The sequence below is a fragment of the Dryobates pubescens genome, chromosome 15, assembly GCF_014839835.1.
Source record: "Dryobates pubescens isolate bDryPub1 chromosome 15, bDryPub1.pri, whole genome shotgun sequence".
Classification (NCBI taxonomy): domain Eukaryota; kingdom Metazoa; phylum Chordata; class Aves; order Piciformes; family Picidae; genus Dryobates; species Dryobates pubescens.
In genome coordinates, this window is record NC_071626.1 from 5,627,136 (window position 1) to 5,653,071 (window position 25,936).

The window sequence follows — 25,936 nt, forward strand, 5'->3', positions numbered from 1 at the left end:
TCCTCCTGCTGACACATGCCCTGCCAGCCTCCCTGCATTTCCCTGGGAGTAGTGAGGTGATGGCAGGACTTAGACCCTCCCTCCAGGTGGGCACATCTGTGTGGGTTTACTATTCTGGACTCTTGACATTTTCTCCTTGCCTATCAGCTACTCTTTTCTCCTGCACCTCCATATAAAAGCTTCCAGGGTAGCCCTTCAGGATTAGCTGCAAGCCCCAAGGCTGGTCCTTGGGCCCTGCTCTCTTAATGTTAGGGCCTATGAAGAGTTTGTATATGGTTCTTGGTATTTTTGTGTAAATAGCTGTGTATATATTAGCACAACTGTAGCAATGACTCTAGGCCTGGCATTTTCTTCCAGACAGGGGTTAGTATTTATAATTTATAGTCAGTTAATGCAGCTGCATAACAGGGACTGAAAGTGTGAGGACCAGCAACATAGGATTAGACAGGAGTGTCCCTTCCCTCCCCTCTAGCCACCACCTTGCTGGGAAAGGTGAAGTGGCTGTTACCTGAAGTAGTTATTTTCCAGAGGTTCTTCCTGTGGGAACTGATGCTGAAGTGCAGTGATGTTAGCTCCTCCATAATGTGAATTTCCCCTGCCCCCCTCTCCACACACACACACATCCCCACTGTGAATAAAGAGTCTGTCTGTATATTTGTTGGGAAAAATGTATTGGAACTGTGAACTGCAGTGGAGCAAATAAATACTGTGTACAGCATCATGTGTCACATAAACCAGTGTGTCACTTCTGAGAGACGATGAGTTTGCTTGAGCTGGGGATTGTTTGTGGTGTTTTTACAAGGGGGGAAACAGGACAGGTGAGGAGAAACAGAGAAAACAGCAAAAGCCAAGCCAAGGATTCTTAAAGGCTGGGAGAAAGAGACAGACAGGAAAGTACCTCAGAATGGGAGGGGTTTTGGGAAGAAGCAAGGAGGGAGCATGTGGGAGTCATTACAGATGGGAGAGGAGAGAGATGTCTGAAAGCAACACCACCCCCCCCCGCCATTCCTACTGCAGCAGCACTTTTGATGTGGTGGCAGGGAGAAGAAGAGGTTGGGCCCGGGAATGAAGAACAAAGAGGGTGTTCAGAGGATGACAGCCAAGCAGTATCAGCACCTATGCCCTTCACTGTAGTGCTGAACCAGGGGTGTTGCTGGAAGGTCAGTGTGACACCACTCATAGAGGTCCAGCTCTGCGATTTGCCAGCCAGATGGCACTGGCTGCCTATTCCCAGGTGCAGTACTGCTAGGATTAGGACATCTGCCTCAGCTCTGTCTGAAAGTGGCAGCTGGCACCAACAAGATGTCCCTCTAGTTTCAACCTTTTCAGTTGAGGACACCCATCAAAGGATGATTAGGGTGGATCCATCCTGCTACTGTTAGCACTGCTGTTGCCCTGGCCCAGTGCCCACCTTCCCTTCTCACTCCCTGAACTGCAGAAGGAAGTGATCTCCAAGGACTAGCTAACTGTGGTGCTACTGTTTGGTTCAGAGCTCTTGTGCCTCCCAGAGCCCACTGCTTTGCCCCTGTGCACTCATCCCTAGCAGCGCTCCTCCCCGATCATCTGTCCCAAGACCTCATCCAGCTCCAGCTCTGGTTCCCTCTGTAACACTTTCTGCTGCAGCTCAGAGTAGAAGTCAACTCCCTCAGAGACTGAGTGGAGGGGCTTCTCCTGGGGCACGTAGTAGCTGCTTATTTGCTGCTGTATGAAGCACTGGTGATGCTGAGGCTGAGCCCTGAAGCTTCCATCGTAGCCCTTGAAGTGGTTTCTTTTGAACTCCAGCACTGTCTTGGTGTAGGTGTTGAGTGTGGTGACAGCAGAGGCCATGCAGCAGGTAAAGGAGACCCAGGCCATGCTACAGAAGAGACACAAGAATAGCACATACTGTGAGAAGCCAGGCAAGGTGGGGAGTTGAACTGCATGCACCATGGTGCACCCTGATTGCCAAGTAGAAGTTGCTGGGCATGGGCATGAACTAGAAAGACTAAGGCTCATAGCGTTGCAGTTCATAGGGGTACTCCTACCACAAGATCTTTCTGAGATCAGTTGGTTAAATACTGGTCACCCTTCTCACAGGGAAGGGAGGGGCACAGGAAGACAGCAGAGCTTGGAAGCATGTTCTGTATTTCAGGGCTGATCATTGTCTCCCTGGACAATTTGCCCAGAGAGGTGGTGGAGTCTCTATCTCCAGGGACTTTCAAGGCCTGCCTGGATGTATTCCTATGTGATCTGCTTTGGGAGATCCTGCTCTGGCAGGGTGGTTGGACTCAGTCTTCAGAGGTCCCCTCCAATCCCCACCATTCTGTGACATGAAGCACATCAGCCTGAGCATAAGCAGAGAGCCATGATGGCATTTGATGTCCACTCCTAGCACATGGCACTGTAGCGTTTAAGAACCAGCGTGGCCACTGTCAGTACAACATCACAAAGTGAGCCTGCACTTCCCACAGGCACTTGCAAGGCTCAACCAACCATTTATCAACTCAGCTATGGCATATCAGAGGTGAAGATGACTTCAGAGCTCACGTACTAGAATGCCCAACCGTAGTCCCATTCGTGTGGTCTCCAGTCCTCTGGTCCCAGATTAACTGTTGCCTGGAAGACCTGAGAGTACATCATGTGTGCCACCATCCCAAGGAGACCTGGACACATAAGAAAGCAAAGTTGTTACAGTAGGAGCCAGAACAGCATACTTCAGCCTTTGCTGGGAGAAGAGGCTCTCCTGCTCTTGTGATTCCAAGCCTGCAGTTCACGCACTTACCTGACAGCACTGAGGACACAGCAGCAAAGGCGTTGAGCTTCAACCCACAGACAGGATTGCCAGTGTGCAGCATTTCCACCATCAGGAGGATGAAGCTGATGAGCAGCAAGCTGATGTACAGCATCTCTGATCCCAGTGACAGCCACAGGATTCCTGCTAGGAGCCAGATACTTCTGACATCAACAGAGGGTGGCTTGTTCAAGGGAGAGCACCAAGCTCCACAACCTCCCTGGCCCACCTGTTCCAGTGTCCCACCACTCTCACTGTAAAGAACTTAATACCCAGTCCAAATCTACCCTCCTCCAGCTTTGATCCGTTCTCTCTTGTCACTGTAAGTCCTTGTAAGAAGTCCCTTCCCAGCTTTCTTCTAGGCCCCCTTCAGGTACTGAAAGGCTGCTGTAAGGTTTTCCCAGAGCATTCTCCAGGCTGAGCAGCCCCAACTCTGGCAGCCTGTCCCCACAGGGGAAGTTCTCCATCCCTCTGATCGTCTTCATGTGCATCTCTGGACCCACTCCAAAAGTTCAGTGAATGAAATGAAACTGCATTCCTTGGGGTGGGTCTCCAGCTGGGGCAATAACATTCTCCACTCCTCTGCTGCCTGAACAGAGTGCAGGCACTTTCCTGCTGGGATTATGAGTGGGGCTGAAGTGATACCAGAGTGCACAGCTGAGGTCACTGTGCAGTAGGAGTTGGAGGATCATGAGAAAAGGCACTCTGAGTGCTGGGCTGTGGAAAGGCTCAGGATTCACTGAGGAAGAAACATTAACCTGACAAATGAAGCAGCACTGTGAACGCTATGGCTAGCAACTATTAATGGCCACAGAGGAGACATTCAGCTGGGGAAAGGGAGTGTGAAGAAAACCCTCATTAATGACTTGACTCCTTAATGTTATGAGTGCCATAGAGTCACCCAGCTCTTTAGCTGGAATTGATGAGCTGCTTTCCCTGGTTAAAGGAGCTGGCTTGCTTGTGGCAGCACCATCAGGGAGGCTATTTCATTAGAGGTCTGACTGCTGGAAGTGTCCTGGAGGCTGCAGGCACCACACATGCATCTCTTTCTCTGTGAGTCCAGGCTCACCATGCCTGTGCTGTGTAATCTGGGTTTGTAATGGTAGCTGTGTAATGTGGAGCTGCTCTGCACATACCCAGCTCAGTCTGGCCAGCCTGCAATCAGCAGACACCACCTTCTCCAGTACAGGCCCAACTACATAATGGCAGCTGTGCTGGAAGCCAAGGCCATCTTAGGGTGATGCTGTGTGCAGGAAGGGGCAAAAGTGAGGGACAGAGCTGTGAAGACCACAGTGTACTATGGATGTCATACCTAAGCTCACAGTGATCTTCCCATTAATTTGTTCTTCTAGAACATGGCTTTTCTATCAGTGTTGGGCTGCAATTAGACAAAGAGCAGGAGGAGGAGTGTTGGGGGGGGTGGGGAGGGACAGGCAGAAAGCTTTATAAAGGCATGTAATCTGGTTGCATAAACCTCCCTTCTTAGGAAAACAGGCTAGAAGACATTGGAAGCAACAGAGCCAAAGGCATGGGGAGGGAATGAAGCACAAGAAGGTGAGAAAGAAGAAAAACGTGTTGCTACTCCCTGTGAAGTGGGAGTTTTGTGTTAAATGCAAGAGCCTTCCAGTAAAGGCAGTTAAGTCATTGATTTTATGACAAAGTGGAGCTCTTCAGAATGATCTTGTAACACCAGCAGTGCTTGAATGGTGTGAATGCTGCATCCCAGAGGCCTAAGCAGGGGAGGTTTTTCTCCCATGCTGTTGTGCCAAGAGTGACCCAGGTTAAGCTGCACGGTGATGCCACCGCACGCCAGCCACAGAGGACCCCTCACCTGGGAATGTGCATCACTTTATGAGAGCATGTAAGTAGAGCCTTTGCTGGTGTTTTTGAAACAGGGGACACAAGGCAGAAAAAAAGAAGATGAGCTCCCCCACAGTGCCCATGTTCCTGCTGGCTGTCATGATTCCCCAGCATTTGTTCCAGCCCTTGATCTTGTAGATTGAATGCTGACACAGACTCTGCACCCCAGGCCTTTCCCTTTCACATAGGAACAGCTTCTGAAATGACTTACTTCTGGCCTCCATCTCAGGGAACAATTAGCAAGCCCACACTTACTGAAAAGCTTTCAGTGAGTACAATCTCCATTGCATATACTGAAGTTGTCACCAGCATAATTTGAAACATGGGAGGGACAGGAGGAGTCAGCATCCCAAAGCAAATGAAGTTGTGTATTTGGTGAGGCATGAAGTGTAACTTTGATAGCCACTTACCACAAAGTAAGAGGTGATTCAGCTTCCAGAGTCATCACATTAGACCCCAAAACTGCAGCACTGAGTCAACTTGTAGCATGTCTGGCAAGGACTGCCCCGAGGTGGCATCTCCACCCCCTTCCCACTGACTACAGCAAGATGACAAGTTCAAATTGGGCAACTTATTAGGTGAGACCAATCCCACTCCGTATAGGAGGGAGTCTGAGGTGTCCAGCACTTTCACAGATGGCAGTGATTTAGGCAAACACCTTGGAGGAAATCTGCTCTTCTAGCAAGCTCAAGGCCAGGATTTCATGCCTGGCTCTTTGGGGCTTTGCCTGGCTCTGCTGTTCTCATACAGGCAAAATTTGGCAGGTTGTCCATGCCAAGGAGGTGCACTGGGCAGCTGCAGTGAGGTATGGGGATGTGTTCTTACCTCTGTCTGCTGCCGGTGAAAGCTCAATAAAGCTGCGGCATTTCTCTTCTGAAACACAAACCCAAAGATTGTCATTTGCAACACAGAGCAGCACACATAAGGGAAAAGAAAATCTCTTCCTTTCTTTTCACTGCATGGCTCCAGTTATCCCTGAGTCTGCCCATCCAACCTTCTCACCTCTGCTCTCGTTCTCATGATCTTTCCAGACCTTCACTGGTGCAAGTTAATATCTGCCTGGAAAACCAGAAGTGGTCTTTCAATCCAATAAAAATCAATCAATCAATCAATAAGTTCAGCAATCCGTAAACCTCACAAGCCTCTGGTGGATAGAAAAGTCTGTTGCTGCTCATTCACAACCTAGCTGTTGGTCCGGCCTGTTAAGCTTACAACAGATTGCAAATGCACCACTTCTGCTGAGCATGTGAATTCCCACTCGCCCCACTCTCAACAGAGCAGCTCTAGCACCACTTCCCGAAGAAGAAAGCAGAAAAACCAAACCCCAAACCCTCCCAAGTGAAATACAGCATGACAGAGCTGTGAGTCCTTATTCTGTGGCAGAGAAGAAACAGAAACATTGTCTCCTGTCCTCATATTTTAGGCATGCTGTTTGGACAAACAGTTCCTATTTGCTTTGGCTTTTTGTGTTGGCCAGATGCAAGCTGTTGTCTCAGCTGAGTGCCTATCACCATTCTCTGTAGCTCTTCCTTACTGCACACTGCATTACTGCTTCTGAGGGTCCCCTCTTTTACTTGGTACAGTGTTTTCTCCCAGAATTATCAGCCTGCTGCTTTTCATGCAAGAATCTAATTTTCTTAATGTCTATCCTCAATTTTAATCTCTCCCAATCTCCTGTATTACTTCTGTCACCCACAGCTCTCAGGACACTACCCAGTTCAGTGCCATCTGCAGTCCTCATTATCTTGCCATTTGCTACTTTACCTAGAACTTTAATGAAGTTCTTTGGTAATGGCTCATCTAAACTGATCCTGAGATTAGCCTGAATAATGAAATCCTTCCTCCAGCTCAGCTCAAGCTCTTTTTGCTTATAGCAGCCCCTTTGTTGTTGTTGTCTATGCATTTGCTTCAAAGACCCACAGCAGTGGGTGGATTGTACTCAGTTTACAGTAAGCAGAGGACTGAGACTATGTGCTCTACCCTATGCCCTGCTGTGATCCAGATGCAGCATGCTGTCTGTATTCCTCCAGACACTGGGGTTATTCCAGGACTGTCTGGTGGCCAAACAAGTCTTTCAGAGAAAGCTGTCAAGGGATGTAGTCCCATTCCCACAAACACCATGGAAACACATCCCAACCCAACCCAGTCCCAATAAACACATCTCTTTCCACAGCATGTCTGGAAATGCTCACAATGAAGCAGCCTCTTATTAGGACATGAGAGCTTCAAGTACATTCCCTCCTGCTCCCACCTCCCTTCTGTCTGCTTTCATTCACCAGTCCTTTATTTTCAAACTCTGACAGCAATGGGTAACAAAACAATAAATGCTGGTAGAGCAGTGGATTGGTTAAAGGAGGTGAGATGTTTGCACTTGGGAAGAGCTGAAGGCAAGGCAGGGGACTCAGGGGAATGGGCCTGATGAAAGCAACTTTCATCACTGTGTCTTTAGATACAAATCTCCCTCTTGGTCACTTTCTGTCCTAGCTCTGTTCCTTGATGTGTGTGTCAGGCCATAAAACAGCATCTGTAAACCATACACCTGTGCTGGGGTACCACAGGTTTCAGCAGAAGGACTTCAGCAGGTCTGGACAGGAACAAGTCAAGAGTAAAGGGAGACACTAAGGGGGTCTAGCACAGGTTGCATGACCAAACCCTGGCACCCCAGAATTTACAATGCCAGTCCTACAAAAAAACACAAATGAAACCTGTCAAAATACCACAAAAGCAGCTAAAAAGATTGCAATATTGCAGCTCTAATTACTCAGGTTAATTTGCCTCCTAGCTTTAGTTCCTCTGTGTTTAGATCCTCCAGGTTTTCTCTGTATTTCTAAGGCTTGGTGATTTAAGAACCAATATTGCAGTCCTAACTAAATTGGCAACACTGCTTAGACTTCTAAGGGGACATGCAATAACCTGCCCTGGAGAGCATGAGGTAAGCTCTGTGTGGGAATGGAGATATAAGGAAAGGGAAAGGAGGGCCACTCCAGCTCACTTCAGGAAGAATGATGCCATTGCAAAGTCACTGCCACTACCATGACCATTTGCATTTCACAGCTCCTGTTCCAGACTGAAGGGCACACCAGAGACAACCATTCTCCCCTGCTCCTCTCTGTACACATCCCCATGAAGGACAGAGATACAACGACCACAGCAGTGTATAGGGCTGGTGACATGTAGGAAAACATGAAAGGCTTTTCTCCCAAGTGCTGGGAGGCCTCCTGCCTTTCATTTCTAAACTCTTGTGAAGTAAATACAAGGGAAGAAGTTGTGGCTGCCTGGGCAAGACACTACCTGGCCCTTCCATGCTCTCTTCACAGGAAAGCCACATCCCTGTGTGGAAGTATCTGAAGGCAAAGCGGTCATCCCCGGTCTCCCAGCTGTAGTGCACCACATCCTCGGAGGAGACATTGCCAGCACCCGCGTCAGGTGACATGGGGACACCGATGCACTTGGGGGTTTTGCTCTTCTCACACAAAGGCTTGGGCACTTTCTGAGTCCCAGTGCACCAGTAGCTGCTGAGTAAGGCAGTGGTGGAGAGGCTGAGAGCCAGCAGGTTCAAGACAACAGCCAGGAAAGCACGGCGCCATGGCAATCCCTTCAGCAGCTCCATCTAGAACACACAAACGGGTGGGATTGTCACACAAGTCACTCACCCCACCTTAGGAATCCCAGCACACACCTCTATGGAGAGAATATGATCATTCTACCCTCCTCACAACACCCCAACAGCTCACCCAGCATGGAAGAACCATTTCCTGATAGCCAGGGCCAGTGGAGGTCAGCTTCAACCTTTTCAAAGCACACTGAATATCTGTACTGGGGAACAGAGGGTGACCCAGTGAACAGAAGAGATCTGAGTGCATCAGGGGGTGTGAGCAGATGAGCAAAGCAAAATGGGTATCACATTCATCTCAGAGATGGTAGGAAAAAAACTGTTAACCAACTTCCCCAAATACCATTTGTTGCCTTTAGCTGGGGCATGATGAATGCTCTCTCCAACTAAATGAGAATTCCTGCTGCCAAATGTGCCAAAAGACTGTTTCAAGCAATTCATTACTGTACCTAAGGAGGTAGGCAGTGCATTGATTTCACAGTGGGGAAATGCAGGAAAATGTTCCAGGCTCACTAAAGGTCACACATCAAAGTAGTGACCTGCTCAGGAGGCACACCCAGCTATCCAGACCCGGCAGCTTGAGTTCAAGCTCCACAGCAGCACCTCCCACCTGTGTAAGCACTGCTCAGCACATCAGAAATGTGGTGGGGTGCTGGGGTGACAATGTCTCTGCTCTCACACAAAGTGCCAGCGGTGTTTTGGGTTTTTTAAGAGCAAATATTGCCACAAACACTCTTCCCAGTTTCTTCTCATCAGAAAGCAGTTTGTGAACCAGGGTCCTGTGGCCTTTCTCACTCAGAGGGAAGTTCAAGGTTCCATGGTTTCTGCAAAGCCCTGCACTGACTTCTGAGAGCCCCAACTTATCACTCCATGGATTGATTAGATGTCATCTACCCACACATCGACTTTCATGTAATCAGCGAATGCCTCTTCCCACATGGCACTCCCTATGTTTGGCACAACTTCATCCAGATACTCCCACCCTTTCCTATTTATGACTCTTAAAATCTATTTGCCCATGAATAGATTCACTTTGCACAGACATTGCCTGCTGCTGGCCCTCTTCACGTAGCTTCAGTTGACTCACCCGGTGCTGAACGTGTGCGAAAGGCCCAGCGTACTGTGGACAGTACTAGAAATAAATGATGCTTGGCTGGAGCTTTGCATTGTTTGTGACAGCACCACAGCTAAAAGTGCTGCAGTTGGAAGCGTTTGTTCTGCTAACCAGCAAGCTTGGAAATGGAGTCAATAAAGATGCTGCTGCAGCTCCTCTTGGAAAAGCAGGACTTCATTAGCATCTCATTACATTGAGTAGCTGACAGTAGCTGATCCAGAAGACCCTCACTGAAGCCAAGAAAATGCTCAGATCCTGAAAAGTTTCTGTATTGCTTTGTCCTCTGGCTTCTTTGCTGGATTTGTTTAGCCTGGAGAAGAGGAGGCTCAGGGGAGACCTTATTGCTCTCTACAATTGCCTGAAGGGAGGTTGTAGCCAGGAGGGGGCTGGTCTCTTCTCCCAGGCAACCAGCACCAGAACAAGAGGACACAGGCTCAAACTTCACCAGGGGAAGTTTAGGCTGGAGGTGAGGAGAAAGTTCTTCACAGAGAGAGTTGCTAGCCATTGGAATGAGCTGCCCGGGGAGGTGGTGGAGTCACCATCCTTGGAGGTGTTCAAAAAGGGATTGGATGTGGCACTTGAAGCCATGGTTTAGTAGTCAGGAGGTGTTGGGTGACAAGTTGGATTTGATAATCTTTGAGGTCTTTTCCAACCTTATTGATTCTATGATTCTTTTGCCTCTTCACAAGAGCATTTCTCTCCTTCAGCAATGCTCTACCCTGGAGAGAATAACATCTTGGCGATACCATAACGAATGACTTCCATGATCTAAAGGCATGTTGGGTATCACCACTCTTGCAGAGCAGATACCTAGTAGGAGCAGTTAATTATATGAAGGTTTCTGGCTGAGGTTGGGGGCAAATTCCTCACTGAAAGCTTTTTCAGTAGACAGCTTGGCTTGTGACTGGAAGGGAAGTTATAGATAAAATTGCTCTCCTCAAAGCCATGATTTTTTTCATCTGCAAGCAGAAGACTTCAGCACATACATTTTTTGTCTTTCATCAGCACTTGATTATAAGATTTTCTGTAATCAGGTTTTGGGTTGCTCATGGTTTTCTTACCCCCCCAAAAAAAAGAAAAATAAATTCCACTCCTAATATTGACAAAATTCCTCCTTTTTTTCTGATTTAAATTTTCAAGAGTGGGAGAAATATGCACTCCAGTGGATCTGTTAAAGCAGCTTAAAGTCCACATAATTTCAGAACAAATTATAAGGAAAAAGACCTCTTCCCCCCCAAAAAATAATTAAGAAGCAAATGAGTCAGAAGAAGGGATTGGATCAAGATGCAGAGGGCATGGGGAATAAGAAGCAAATAGGAACTACTCCTTCATGAGAGCACTGTCAGAAGTTTCCCTCCTAAGAGGGAGCCAATTACTGACAATAACTGACCATGCTATCTATACAGCCCCAAAAGGAAAGAGAATTGAAATTACCTTGGCAGCAAGTCCTCAAAGTCCTGCTAATTTGAGGGAGCAATACAGAAACTGGACTCTTGCTTGGTCTCGCCGTTCTGCTCATCTCTAGATCCTCCAAGAAACCAAATTGCTTCAAAACCCCTTTTTCCTTTGTCTCCTCCCCTTCTCCCTGCTTCCCCCCCTCTCCATCCCAGTGATTATTAAATGCTATCCCTCCAGCCAGCAGCTGTTTTGGGGGAAGTGGTCACTTTGTAATCCACAATGCAATCACAGAACAGCTGTTCTGGGAGATTATAAGGGAAGCGATTGGTGCTGCGGGCTGGGATTAAGCGCAGAAGGGTGACCTGTACTGACTGAGCAGAAAGTTTCTGTAAAGCACAGAAAGATCCCAGCCTGCTCCATGACCTGGCTGTTTGGGAACTTGCATGGAGTGAGCTGGTGGTTCTCTGGCCAGTGCTTCAGGGGATCTTAGCTCAGAAACTATCAGCAGCTTTGGTGTCAGGTCACTCCTTGCCCTGCACACTGTCTCAGTAGGAAGGTAAAGGCCACAACGACCCCAACCCTGGGATATATTTCTGGCCAGAGTTGGCAGTTGCAGAAGGGGGAGAAGGAAATTATGGGGAGAGAAAAGTTTATGCAACTGCATCTGCTCTGAGGACTGAAGATTTCAGACCCTGAAGACATTTCAGTCCAGCTTTCCCCATGGGCGCTGAAGAATTTAATGACAAAAGGAGCCCCTTAAGCAGAAGCACTGCATAGCATAACCACCATGACAGAGGTATGTGAAACACTGATGAAAGGTCCAACACTCAAAGGATGGGAGCCTAGGGAAAACTGTCAGTGTCCCTCACAGTGACAGCTTTTACTAAGGGGTGAAGTTCACCAGAAATCCCAACTCCCAGCACCTCCAACATCAGATGAATTTGAGAAGCTAGCATGGAGAAATTCAAGATTCACACTCATTCAAAATTCCCTCTGAGCTCTTGCCCTAAAAGTTTAAAGGCTCCCACAATACCTGAGGGTGGTGATCCCTGCTTGTTGATACGCTCAGTTTGGTATCAGAACAATGAAAAGCAAGAGTGGCATCACCTCTCACGAGAACAAACTCATTAGAGGGCACAGTGTTGTGCCTTATTGAATCAAACTCTAAGAGCATCCTAAAGGTGTGTGTTCCCCACAGAGGCTTTACCCAGTGCAAAGTGGGTCAGAATTCCACCACAAGACTCCCTGAATGCCTGCCTTCTGGTTCTGCCAGGACAGAGGAAACCAGTGGTTCACCTGCCATCATCTCCATTATAAGGGCATGTGGTGATAGGACAGGGGGGCATGGTTTTAAACTAGACCAGGGTAGATCGAGATTAGACATTGGGAAGAACTTCATTACTATGAGTGTGGTGAGACACTGGAATGCATTGTCCAGAGAAGTTGTGGATGCAGATCCCTGGAAGTGTTTAAGATCAGGCTGGATGAGACTTTGAGCAACCTGGTCTGGTAGGAGGTGTTCCTGCCAAAGGCAGGGGGATTGGAACTAGATGATCTTTAAAGTCCCTTCCAACTCAAGCCACTCAATGATTCTATGCTCTCCCACCTCCAACACCAGAGCCCAGAGACTGGGAGGCAGGTGTAGGAATAGCTCTGGGTGAAGCCCCACCGGTGACAGCCCCTGCACAGCACCGTGTGTGGGCTCCTGACCCCTTCCTGCCCCGAGCAGAGCGGTCAGTAGCTCTGCAGTTATTTTAATCCCAGTCACTGCATCAGCTCCTCCCATAGAGATCATCATTTCTAAGATGGACTAACTGAAAGCAATGCTAAATGTTTCTGTGCTCCATGGCTTGCCTGCAGGTTTTTTAATTAAGGAAGAGGCTCAGTTTGACACAGATGTACTTAATTTGCTGCATTAGGTAGAGCAACAGCCGATGATCTTTAAAAGGAGAGAGTAATCATTTCATTAATGTTGTTTTCCTTGTTCAGTCTCCCCACATCTGGGCATCTTAAGTTTCACTTCTAAATGCTCAGTAAGGAAAAAAAAAAACCAACAAAAAGCCAGCCTGGTTTTCAGGCTCAAGAATAGATGAAGTCCATCTCTCTACTGGTAATCCTTAATGTTAGCATGTTCCTAATTTGAAGCTTGATGAGAGTATAACTGAAAGCCAGGATGTCATGTCAGTTTCTAAAGCTAGAGTCACGCCATAGAGGTTGACAGAAACGAGACTGAATTAGATCTGTATGAATAAGAATGGAAAGTGAAAATATTCTCTATCAGAAATATGTGTGCATCAGATTTAGTATTCTGAACAAAGGCAGGTATTTATCCCTCCAGAAGATGTCAGTCTTTCACTAGTCTGCTTCTGGGGAATCTGCTGCTCGTGTGTGCTGGGGGGAAGCACCACCCAAGTTTAAACTTCCATTCCTTCCTTCCCCCCCTCTCTCTTCCTCTTTTTTTTTTCCCCTTTCCTTCCCCCATCCCCCTTTATTTTTATGAGCACAACCACCTTACCTTGCTTGCTATACGGGGGGCTGGGTCCTTCTCTTTGAGTGATCTCAGAAGATCACTCAAAGAATGGTTGGGAAAAGAAAGAAAAGATCACAGGATGTTAAGGGTTGGAAAGGACCTTTGAAGATCATCAAGTCCACCCCACTGCCAGAGCAGGACCATAGAATCTAGCACAGGTTGCACAGGAATGCATCCAGATGGGTCTTGAAAGTCTCCAGAGAAAACAACTCCACAACCTCTCTGGGGAGGCTGTTCCAGGGCTCTGTGACCCTCACAGTGAAGAAGTTCCTCCTCACGTTGAGGTGGAACCTGTGCTGTAGTTTATATCCATTGCCCCTTGTCCTATTGCAGGGAGCAAGTGAGCAGAGTCTGTCCCCTTCCTCCAGACCCCCAGCTCTCAGATATTTATAAACACTTATTAAACTCCCTCTCAGTCTTCTCCAGACTGAAAAACCCCAGGGCTCTCAGCCCCTCCTTACAGGGCAGTGCTCCAGTCCCTTCATCATCCTGGTAGCCCTCCATTGGACTCTCTCAAGTAGATCTCTGTCCCTCTTCAACTGGGTACCCCAAAATGATGAATGAATGGAGGAGCTTAGGAGGGTGTTTGTTCCATGGAACTGTTCTGCCTAATGTATTTTCCAGTGTTTTGTCAAGCACCATGTTAACTTTCTCAGTGGGTTTCCCTTCCCATATTGTTGCACACAGCTCAGAATGTCAACACCAGAGCATGTCTCCTGATGTTCAGCAATCTTCCCTTAGAAAAATGTTGTGGTTTCTTGTTTGTTGGGTTTTGGTTTGGTTTGGTTTGGTTTTTTAAATCTCCATTCCACCCTCCTCTTAATCTGACCAATTATGGACAGGAAACCCAAGCTGTATCTGTCTTTCACCCCACTGTGCCTTCCACTTTTCTCCTCTCTGAATCTGATATTTCCCACCATAACTTGGCTTGGCTAGAGGTTTTTGGATGTCTCTTTCACTTTGAAGTCAGCAGCAGCTGGTCCCTGGTGACTCGTTCAAAGTTTGCCCATTGAAGTGCATGCCCACAGCAGTTGATTTCCTGTGCAATCAGCCAAGTGCTTCTCTTATAGAAACAAAACAAGGAAACAAGATGCAAAACACAATCTTAGCACACCTCTATGGAGACAGCTCCAGAGATACCTTATTAATGTCTTTCAGTATTTAAAGGGGCCTGCAAGAAAGATAGGAACAGTCTTTTAGCATGTGACAGGACAAACAGTAGTGGTTTTAAACTTAAAGAGGGGAGATTTAAACTAGAGAGAAGGATGAAATTGTGAAGGTAATGAAACACTGACATAGGCTGCTCGGAGAGGTGGTAGAAGCCCCATTTCAGGTCAGGTTGGATGGAGCTCTCAGGAAACTGGTCTAGTTGAAGATGTCCCTGCCCACTGCAGAGGGGAAATTGGACCAGATGACCTTTAAAGGTCCCTACCAACCCCAAACTTTCTGATTCTAACTCTAAAGAAGCCTGGAGATCTACAGGTGATGCATTTTTATCCTGGCTGTATCACATAAGTATTTTGGGTCTCTCCTGCCCCAAAGTGACATTCCCAGGGAGGCTGGTGCAAAAGGAGGGCAAGGACCCCTTACCAGCTGAGGCCCAAAGCCGTCAATACTTCACTAGCATGTCTCAACAGTCACAGGACTTCTCACAACACTCCACACAGCAGTCCTCCTCAGGGATATCAGGGGTCTTACACTGCCCTGACATCGGCTCTTCAGATGTCCTGAAGAGCACAAGAGAGGAGGAAGAGCAGCTATCGACACCCATAATCACCCCGTGAAACCTGGATAAAGAAGGGCTCATACTCGCCCCTCATTCCGCGCATTCCTCACACAGGACACTTGCCCCTGCTCCTGTTTTTGCTGGTTTTACAGGAAGACCATCCAGCAGTGATGTCCCCTCCCTTGCTGTCACACAGAAGGCAGGATGTCTCCCGGTGTCAGTGACACCAAGAGCCAGACTTCTCAAAGCCAGTGACAGACTGCAAATGCCAGATTTCTCCCTGAGCTCTGAATAATTCCACTCAGATTGTAACCTTTATTTAGCTGTTTGCATGATGCATTAACTCTTGCTCTGCAAATGACCTCGCCAGGCATCTTTTAATTTCTGCTCCAAGCACATTTAAAGGTGAAGTCTGCTTTGAAATATGAACTGCTTACATTGCTAGGCATCAAGTTTGTGGCAGAACAGAAATAAAGCTTGAATTGGAATAAGTAAATGCAGGACTAAATTTGCCTTTGCTTTGGACCTATTTTTTCCTCCTATTTTTTTGCCTTTTTTTTTTCTTCTTTTCTTTTTTTCCTTTTCTTTTTTCTTCCTTTTTTAATTTTCTTTTTAATTATTTTTTTCTTTTTTTCTTTTTTCCCCTTTTTCTTTTCCTTAATTTTTTTCTTCTTTTTTTTCCTTTTTTTTCCTTTTTTTTACTTTTTTATTTTTTTTTCTTTTTTCTTTTTTTTTTTCTTTTTTCTTTTCTTTTCTTTTTCTCCCTTTACTTTTTTCTTCCTTTCCCCCCCTTTTCTTTCTTCTTTTTTTTCTTTTCTTTTTCTTTTCTTTTCTTTTTTTTTTTCCTTTTCTTTTTTCTTCTTTTCTTAGTAATAATAAAAAAAAGTCTTCCATGGCTGGATTATTTTTTCCCCCCCTCCTAATCTCTATGGTTATCAGCCATTCAAAAACTACATAGAAAGCAGGCACGAAAAGAGAGAAATAATCAAGTGCAGTCACACAGCCTTTGAGGACTCACTAGAGATTCTAGATGCCTTGATTTCCAGATAGGCAACAGAAGACTATTTAAAGGGGGTTGCTTTTCACAGAGCACTTAAACTCTGGTGACTCCAGGATGTGTTCACCTGAGCACAAAGTTACAAAAGAAACATTTCTGAAATTTAGCTAACCATAAACTGTAGGCAGACAAGCAAATGACAACTGTTTATACAGATCTCTAAGAATATTAAAGAGGAACCAGCCCAGGGAAGGGTCCACACAAACCCTCAAGCAGATAAATGCTTACCTTATCCACTGCTCACTGTCCTCATCTGCTCTTCTGAGGCACCCAGTGAACTACTACAGGATGATCGTGGAGCCTCCCCACTATTTCTTTCTCTCTGACTGAACATATAGCAGCTAAGATATTCCATGAGATCTGACCAGATGCTTTGAAATATACCAAGTCTGTCATTTTATTGGTGGCTTAATTCTTTCTGAGCTTGCTAATTCATCGTGGTACATTATATCAGCCACAGGATTGGCTGGGTGTCCACTTCTGCAGACTGCAGCTCTGTAATTTAGTGGTCTCTTCATGAAGACTGTTGCCAGTTTTAAATTTATCACTCATGGGATCTCAGTCTGTTACTCCACCACAGAATCACAAACAGCTCAGGCTCGATGACTGTCACAGGCTCATGGGGTTATTTTATCATTAAGAGGAACCATTGCAACAATGTAGTCTCATCTCGAGGGTAACAGAAACCAAAGAATCAGAATCACAGAATGGTAGGGGGTTGGAAGGGCCTCATGAAGATCATCAAGTCCAAACACCCTAACAAGGAAGGTTCACTAGAGAAGGTCACACAGGAACACATCCAGGAGGGGTTTTAATGTCTCCAGAGATGGAGACTTCATCACCTCTCTGGGCAGCCTGTTCCAATGCTCCATCACCCTGAAATTAAGGAGGTTCTTCCTCATGTTTAGATGGAACTTCTTATGTTCAAGTTTGTGCCTGTTCTCCTTGCGGTGTCACTAGGCACCACAGAGGAAGGTTGGTCCCATCCTCCTGACACCTGCTTCTTTAAGTATTGATAAGCATTTATGAGACAACCCTGCCCTCAGTCTTTGCTTTTGAGAAAACTTCAGACAATAATGAATAGAATAGAATAGAATAGAATAGAATAGAATAGAATAGAATAGAATAGAATAGAATAGAATAGAATAGAATGAACCAGGTTGGAAAAGACCTTTGGGATCATCAAGCCCAACCTATCATCCAACACTATCTAATCTACTAAACCATGGCACCAAGCACCCCATCCAGTCTCTTCCTAAACACCTCCAGTGATGGTGACTCCACCACCTCCCTGGGCAGCACATTCCAATGGCCAATCACTCTTTCCTTGAAGAACTTCTTCCTAACACCCAGCCTAATCCTGCCCTTGGGACTGCAGCTTGGGACTGTGTCCTCTTGTTCTGTTGTTGGTTGCCTGGGAGAAGAGACCAACCCCCACCTGGCTACAGCCTCTCTTCAGGTAGTTATAGAGAGCAATAAAGTCTTCCCTGAGCCTCCTCTTCTCCAGGAAGCTCTGCTCCAGGTGAGGCACCAAATACACAGTGCTCCTGCTGCAGCTACAGTACATCTTGTACACAAGTGACTAGTATTGACTGTGCAACAGGATGTGATGGAAAATCCATCACATCCTTGGAACAGTTATTCCAATAGTTAATTAACCTCATTCCTAGAATTTTGCTCTTGATTTGTAAGCACAGCATCTGCTTTAGTTTCTCCAACCTCATCAGGCTGCTCCAGCACACAAATAAATAGCCAGTGAAATGATTTCCTAAAAACGTTATTGTAAGAGTCACAGATCAATGCATTTCATGAGAGGCACACAGTGTGAGCTAACAAGCTGGCTGATGGCCCAAATTCCTGCTTTTGTACTTGGCTCTGACATGTCATTTTCCCCTCCCATTGGCCAAGCAATTTGTGGGGGTGTCTTTATGCTGCAGTCAAAGCAGTGGCAGTGATGGGGAGTAAACATTCAGTGCTTGCTTCAATTGGGTGTTGCTAGCCATTTCTTTCTGGCAGTATGGAGCACAATGCAGGGTACAAACCTCAGTCCAGAAACAGAGTAGAGCAAAAAGCTGTGCTGAGCACCACGTTGCTGTGGCTGGACTGATAGTTGCAAAACAGTTCTTGTTTCCCTACACTATAAACTTGTATCTTCACAGTCATTCCCTCAGATGTAAATCTACAACACAGCTGATCCCTGTTGATACTGGAATCAGCACAAAGCTGGTGGGAAAGAGACTCTCTGTTTTGCAAACAACAAAACTTGAGGATCTAAAATTAATCTGTGCAAAGAATACATCACAGATGAAGGTGATCTTTGAGTCTAAGGAACATTTAATGCCAGTTTCAAGGCAAAAATAAGAAGCTGAAAGAGTACAGTTGAACCACATTACCCTTGAGGGAGTCAAAGAAACTGTTCTTTGCTTCAGTTTATCTTTTTCTCCTTTTCACTATGACAAATCAGAACAAGCAGAGCTAGAGGAAGCCATCAAAGACTACCTGGTCGATTCACCCGACTCAGTACAACACAGGCATCCTGAAGACCTTCAAGCTCACTGATAAAATGTTCTGCAAGGCAGATCCTCCTCCATCCTGGATTGCAGTCAATATTTTCCCCTGTAATATCGTGATTCGAACCAAGTCACAACACCCAGCAGAAAACTCCTGCATCTCTGCCAAATGTCCTGGTCTCCATCCCACAGCTGAATTATTTACTCACAAGGATTGCTCCCTTGAAGCCATTGGAATTGCAGAGTTTACTGGAGTGATACTCACGTGCTAGTGTTTGAGGAGCCAGTGCTTCAAAGGCAGACTCTAAGCTAGCAGCAGAGATTTGGAAATCAAAAAGAGTGAATAAGACACAGAGTTAGCTTTTCTTGAGGTGAGGCGTAGGAGGTGTTTTCATTCTTCAGCTATTAAAAACTCCTTGTGCTTTGACAAGGAAAAAAAAAATGGGGGAGAGAGAGGGAGAGAAAACTGGGAGGAAAAGGATTAATGAATAAAGAGGCAGTATGGCAGGAAGTGCAGCAACCAGGGTGGCCAGGAGGCACAAGCAAATTTCTCAGGCTGCCTTCCCTGGTGGAGCAGAGAGGGTAGTGAGCACAGGTCAGAAGAAGAAATGGTCTAATATGTTGATTTAAAGGGAATAATAAAGCCAGCTTTCCTTCCAGCCCTGAGCAGAGGAGTTATGTTACAGTGGGTGCTTTGACAACGTTATAATTGCACCTTTTATCTTTCTGTATGTCCCAGTAATTATCCAGGACTGAGGGCATCTTCTTTTTTTCCCCCCTAGATTTAATGAGGATTTCAGATCCCTTCCCTTCAAAGACAGTCCTGTCAAGCTCCATCCCTAATGTCCATGCTTCCTGTGCCCTGCACAGCAGGGCTACCACTGCATCAGGGAAAGGACAGGTTGGAACAAGGCAGTGGGGACACAAATTTAGAGCCCCAGCCCTTTGTCTTACAGGCTTAGAGGGAGCAGGGGTGCTGGGAGCAGGCAGTGTTGCTGCTGTGGGTGTGGGGTGGATGAAACGTGGGTGTGCCATGACCAGGGAGCTTCCAGGTGCCCAGGCTTCCCTACCTGTCCTAGGGGAAGGGAGGTCCCCAGGCAGTGGAAATGGAAACAAGAAGTATTCTGGAGACAGCCTACAGGGAATTTAGGCATATTCCTCTCTTCTGTTGTGTTTTCTGTTTGGGTTTTGTTGTTGTTCTTAGAGTTTGGTGGTAGTGGTTGGGTTTGGTTTTGATTTTTTTTCTTCTTCTCTCTCCTCCTCTTTTCTTCATGCCTCCCCAGTTCCTCACAGCCAGGTTTCTGCTTACCTTGCCAAACCTGGCACCATTCATGGAGCAAGGTGGCCCTGGCCAGGGGTAGCAAGGGTCCAGGTGCAGTGATACCATCCCGGGCTAGAGGAGACCAGAGCAAGGTCACTCTGCAGCCACAGCCAGGGCCCTTTCTCCTAGTGCATTGTATCCTGAACCTTAAATCTTGTGCTGTTATTTCCATCAGGCCTGTAGTTTAAAACAAAAAAATACAGTAATGAGCAACTGTCCCTCCTGGCTCTCATTAGCCTTTCCTGAGCAGGCTCAAGCTGCAATTACTCAAAGGTTCATTGTTTAGCCAAATTTGGGGGGAATTTTGTCAGAGATGGCAAAGAGTGTGCTCCTGACAGAAAAAAAAAGATGATTTATGTGAAAGCAAGACACTGCTCAGTGGGTGTTTCTGTAAAAGAAAAAGTAATCAAGGGGTTGGTTTTGTCTAAAAATATGGATACATCAGAATATTCCCTTGCCAGCCCTGTTCTCAGAAACATCTCCGTGGTTTTGACTGAAATTAAAACAAAAACCCAAGCAGAACAACATCATAAATAACAGCAAAATACCCTGAAGCTAGAAGATGTTGGCTCCCAGTTTGGCAAAGGCAAAAGCAAACAAAGCCAGACCTTGTGATGAGAAGTGTCAAGTGACTATTACGATAGAGAGGCAACGCTACTAGCAACATCTTCTGTGTTCTTGCACACCCATTAACGTGCTCATCTCAGCCTGAGTCTCTCCCATGCAGCCAAGGATTATAATTGCTGAGCTCCACAACTAAGTGTTAAGCATCGTGGCCAAGCAGCTTGACCGAACAAGAATTCTTTGCCATCACCCGAACAGGCTAAGCATGAAGGTGAGGGAACATTTAGCTGGTGTGTTACTATGGGCAGAGCTCAGAGACATTAGGTTAGGCAGAACAATAAAAAAGCCTCAGAAACCTCTTCCAAGTAGTGAAAAGGGGTGGAACAGTTTCTCATGAGAATAAAAGATGCCCCTTGCTTAAATCATACACATGCACATACACATACACATGCACTGGAAAGCATACTGTGGGCAACAATCTTGGAGGAACAGGGCTGGGCTAGAATGTGAGGAGAGGGACTGGATGAACTGGATGTATTCTATGTATTCTAAGTTATCCATGGGACAGCAATGTGCCCTTGTGGCCAAGAAGGCCAATGGGATCCTGGAGTGCATTAAGAGGAGTGTGTCCAGCAGGTTGAGGGAGGTTCTCCTGCCCCTCTACTCTGCCCTGGTGAATCACAGAATCACAGAATTCACCAGGTTGTAAAAGACCTTCAAGATCATCAAGTCCAACCTATCACCCAGCCCCATCTAATCAACTAAACCATGGCACTAAGTGCCTCATCCAGTCTTATTTTAAACACTTCCAGGGATGGTGACTCCACCACCTCCCTGGGCAGCCCATTCCAATGGCCAATCTCTCTTTCTGTGAGGAATTTCTTCCTAACATCCAGCATAAACTGCAAAATTGTTTTAGAATCATAGAACTGTTGGGGTTGGAGAGGACCTCAAGGATCATCCACTTCCAACCACCCTACCATGGGCAGGGACACCTCACACTGGATCAGGTTGGCCAGAGCCACATCCAGCCTGGCCTTAAAAACTCCAAGAGATAAGGCTTCTACCACCTCAAACTGTTCCATGTATCACCACCTGCTGAGGAAGAATTTCTTCCTAACATCCAATCTGAATCTACCCATTTCTATTTTTTTCCCATTCTCCCTAGTCCTATCACTACCTGACACCCTGAATGTCTCTCACCCACCCTTTTTTCCCCCTCAAATCCCAGAGCACCTGGGCTCTGTTGGAGTCTCCTCCCACCCCAGGTGTGGCCACTTGGCCCCTCTCACCCACTCCCCTTTTTAATCCCCTCCAGAAGAGGCAGAAGCCCCAAGCTGAGCCCATCTGGGCTGAGGGATCCTCCTCTCATCACTGGTGAGTGCCCCTGGTGCACACTGGGTGATGGTGGTGGTGACAACAAAGGCCGGGGGGCCTGGTGGCCCCCCGGTTAGGTAGGAAGAGTGTTGATGATTCCTCCAGTATCACCCATGGGTTCTTGCTGGGCCTCTTTACTGGGCTTGAGCTTCTCTGTGTGGTATCTTGGCTGGTGAGGGTCTTGCCCCCAGCTCTGGGATGGGTGCACAAATGGTGGTGGTGGAGCAGGAGCTGTTTAGCCATGTGATATTATGCTAATTACCCTGGTTTTACCTGGAGGCCCCCTGAGTCTGCTCTCATCATTCAATGAATCTCTGCTTTTGTGCCTCATTTCTTCCCCCCCCACTGCTTCCTTTCAGAAATAAGGAAGGAAAGGAGGAAAAAAGGCAATAAAGCATATCTGGAGAATGCATTCACTTATCAATGAACTCTGAACAGGAAGCTTTCAGGAAGAGGGGGTGAGACCTCACTTGGAGTGTTGCATCCAGTTTTGGGCTTCCTAGTTCAAGAGGGACAGAGATCCACTTGAGAGAGTCCAATGGAGGGCTACAAGGATGATTGAGGGACTGGAGCACTGCCCTGTAAGGAGAGGCTGAGAGCCCTGGGGCTTTTTAGTCTGGAGAAGAGAAGACTGAGAGGGGATTTAATAAATGTTCATAAATATCTGAGGGCTGGGGGTCAGGAGGGAGGGGACAGGCTCTGCTCACTTGCACCCTGGGATAGGACAAGGGGCAATGGATATGAACTACAGCACAGGAGGCTCCACCTCAACACGAGGAGGAACTGCTTCACTGTGAGGGTCACAGATCACTGGAACAGGCTCCCCAGAGAGGTTGTGGAGTTGTCTTCTCTTGAGACACTCAAGACCCATCTGGATGTATACCTGTGCTAGATTCTATGGTTCTGCTCTGGCAGGGGGGGTTGGACTCGATCTTTGGAGGTCCCTTGCAACCCCTAACATCCTGTGAACTAGCAAGATTTTTCCCATCTCTAATTTCTTGTTTCCCTAATTGGCTGTAGTTTGCATTGCCTGAAATTTATTCACACGAGTTACAGAATCTCTGAGCAAGGCAGAAAATGGGGCTGGAGAGAGAGAGGTGGGTGTGTTTCCCTGGATGACACACACACACACACAAAAAGAAGCCTGCAGCCTCACAGAAGCTGTTAAACTAGAAAGACTGGATGGATGGAACAGGAGGGAACCCACCTCAGAGGGGCTGCTCCCACTGGGCTGGTGCATGTGCAGGTGAGCTATGTTGTGGGTGAGGACTAGAGGTTGGGTAAATGGTAAGGAGGGTGGCTTTGAGAGAGCTGTAGCCCTGCTTAAGTATACTGCAGTCGCTCATGTTCAGCCTTCAGCACTGGGCAGGAAGTGAGAAGGCTCAGCTCTAGCTCCCTGCACAATTTTCACCTGCTAGCTTTCACCAATGGATTGAGTCAGAAGAAATTCAGTTAGGGGTTTTTCTCCCACCCTTGTTCATTTTAAATCAAGAATTGTCTGCTTTGCTCTGGTTTGAAGTTAGCTTTCACAGGGTTGGGCTAAAGCAGAGATTGCAGAGCTGGTCTTTCACTCCATTAATCCAGTGCTGGACACAACAAACATCCTTAATTACTCCCTTCAGCCTTGAAGTCTCACATGCAGCTTTACCAATGCACCGCAATCCTGACTTGCAAAATCCCTCACATTTCAGCTCATGACTGGATGCAGTCACAGGTCAGCTGCTCCTCTTTCATGAGACTCAAAGCAGGTCACTGTCCTGTGCTGCAGCCCTTCACCACTCCTGGTAAGTCTGCCTGTGTTGCAATCCTCAGGATGCCCAAGGGCTCTGCTAATGAGCATCTGAACTCCAACCTATATTGAGCTGTCCTCAATGAACCCTAAGAAAGTCTCTGTCCTATTGTAACAGGTTTTACTATTGCAGCCTTGGAACACCTCCTGCTCTGGGCTAACACAGCAGTCCAGGATAAGCCCTCTCTGCAGTTGCCATGCTCTGGGATGACAGTGATGTTTGCAATGCCATAGTCCTAAGAATCCCATCAAAACCATTCTGGAATTTACTGGTGTTTCTTTCCACCCACAGTCTGCTACAGGCCCTAAATGTATGCTTCACAGCTTTGCTGGAGCAGAGCTATTGTTCATAGATTAAATTGCACTTAATTATTACATTAAAATTAAAACCAGGAGTGATTGAACTTCCCTACAACCCTTCACAGCCATTTTTACAGCTGGCTTAACTGCTGCAATGGAGATCTGGAGACTGTGCTTTTAAAAGCTGTAATGTGATCCTCAAGAGGCTTTAAGATCCTTTAGGACAGAAAAGCTACTGAAGTCTTTTTGTTGTTGCTAAAGGAAAAAAAAAACCACCTTGTGAGTTGCAGATTAAATCTGGTGAAGTACAAGGTGTCTTGGGGATGTATCCTGGCAAGCAGAGGCAAGGATGTCCAGAGGAGCCCACACATCCAATCTGGCCACTGTATTTCTTAATGGGAAAATTCCTGTGCTGTTCCTTCTCTACCTCCTCACTCCCAGGCTTACACTGGGACCCAACTCACTAGAACATGGCCAAAATGCATAGCCAGGGAAAGTCACTTGATGCCTGCAGGACCTCAGCCAGCTTATTCCATCACTGTTTGGAAACCAGCCACGGCTTGAAGTGCCTATGTCCACCCCAAGAAGCTTCTCTTTCTGAGCCCCCACAGCCCTTCTCAGCTACTAGATTCTGTTTAGGTGATGAAACTTCCCACAGAGAAGAGCACCAGGGAGTGAAGGGAGTGACACTTCAATCTCCTATCCCAGAGGCAGAGAGATTTAATCAAGGGCTTTCCACAGAGCTTAGGGCTGCTAGCAGTGATGATAGGCATTTAGTTGCTTTTCAATCACCAGGAGATTCTCACAGAGGTGTTCCCTGTAGTGATCACACCCTTCAGGATGAAGGTGCATCTGATGGACACTGCAGATACCTGCTTTGACTCCATGCACAGCATTCTCCTTTGGGCTCTCTCCTGCCTACACTAAGGCTAAGGTTTCTCTTACATCTCTGTCTTTTCAAGGAAGATATCCAAGCTGGGCTGAAAGACTTCAAATTACAAGGAACTTACTGTCCCACAGGCTCTCCAGCCTCACAGTTTGGAGTGCACACCCTGTCTCTAGAAGGCCTTCAACTGCAAGGTTTGATGATGAGATGGAGAGCAGCCCTGCAGAAAAGGATTTGGGGGGGGTACTGTGGATGAGAATCTGGATGTGAGCCAACAATGTGCACTTGCATCCCAGAAGGCCAATTGTATCCTGGGCTGCATCAGAAGAATTGTGGCCAGCAGACTGAGAGGTGTGATTCTGCCACTGTACTCTGCTCTGATGACACTGCACCTGGAGTGCTCTGTCCAGCTCTGGGACCTTAACAGAGGGAGGGCATGGACCTGCTGGAGCAGGTCCAGAGGAGGGTCACAAAGATGGTCAGAAGGCTGAAGCACCTCTCCTGCAAAAACAGGCTGGGACAGTTGGGGTTGTTCAGCCTGGAGAAGAGAAGGCTCTGGGGAGGTCTTGTAGAGGCATTTCAATATCTGAAGGGGACCTACAGGAAGGCTGGGGAGGGGCTGTTTAGAAGGACTTATAGCAACAGGATGAGGAGCAATGGTTTGAAACTGGAGCCGAGTAGATTTAAGTAGAACCCAAAGAGGAAGCTCTTTACAATGAGGGTAGTGAAATACTGAAACAGGTTGCCCAGAGTGGTGGTGGAGACTACATCCCTGGAGACCTTCAATGTCAAACTTAATTTGGTTCTGAGCAGCCTGATCTAGTTGGAGATGTCCCCACATACTGCAGTGGGTCTGGACAAGGTGACCTTCAAGGATTCCTTCCAACCCAATGTGTTCTATGGCTTCTGTATCAGTAAGCTAAGCATGAACTTAAGTTCAGGCCATGAACTTAAGCCCTGACTTGTAATTTTCTGGACTGTTAAACTGGTAATGGGCTTTGCAGCAAGTTTTGGCTTTGTGGCAGCTAGTGCTCTCCTAACAACAGCAGGGCTGAGTCTGATAGCAAGTCAGGGGCACTGTTCCTAACAGGTTCTTTGGGCAAGGCTACCTTCTTTGGGGA

General features: G+C 46.9%; 1 protein-coding gene across 4 annotated transcripts in view; it reads right to left on the reverse strand.

The window, feature by feature from the left end:
• Positions 1-1,000: 1,000 nt before the first annotated feature.
• Positions 1,001-25,936, reverse strand: part of GSG1 (germ cell associated 1) — a 101,520-nt gene continuing 76,584 nt past the window's right edge. The window contains exons 1-6 of one of the 4 annotated variants that reach the window (XM_054167682.1): positions 10,792-10,919; positions 7,922-8,240; positions 5,456-5,503; positions 2,762-2,917; positions 2,531-2,642; positions 1,001-1,855 (exon numbers count right to left, since the gene is read on the reverse strand). In XM_054167682.1, coding sequence (XP_054023657.1) covers positions 1,540-1,855; positions 2,531-2,642; positions 2,762-2,917; positions 5,456-5,503; positions 7,922-8,240 — 951 coding nt within the window. In that variant the 5' untranslated portion in view covers positions 10,792-10,919 and the 3' untranslated portion in view covers positions 1,001-1,539. Of the gene's footprint in view, positions 1,856-2,530; positions 2,643-2,761; positions 2,918-5,455; positions 5,504-7,921; positions 8,241-8,364; positions 8,473-10,791; positions 10,920-25,936 lie in introns of those variants that run through there. The other 3 variants (XM_054167681.1, XM_054167680.1, XM_054167683.1) reach the window with 3 other exon arrangements.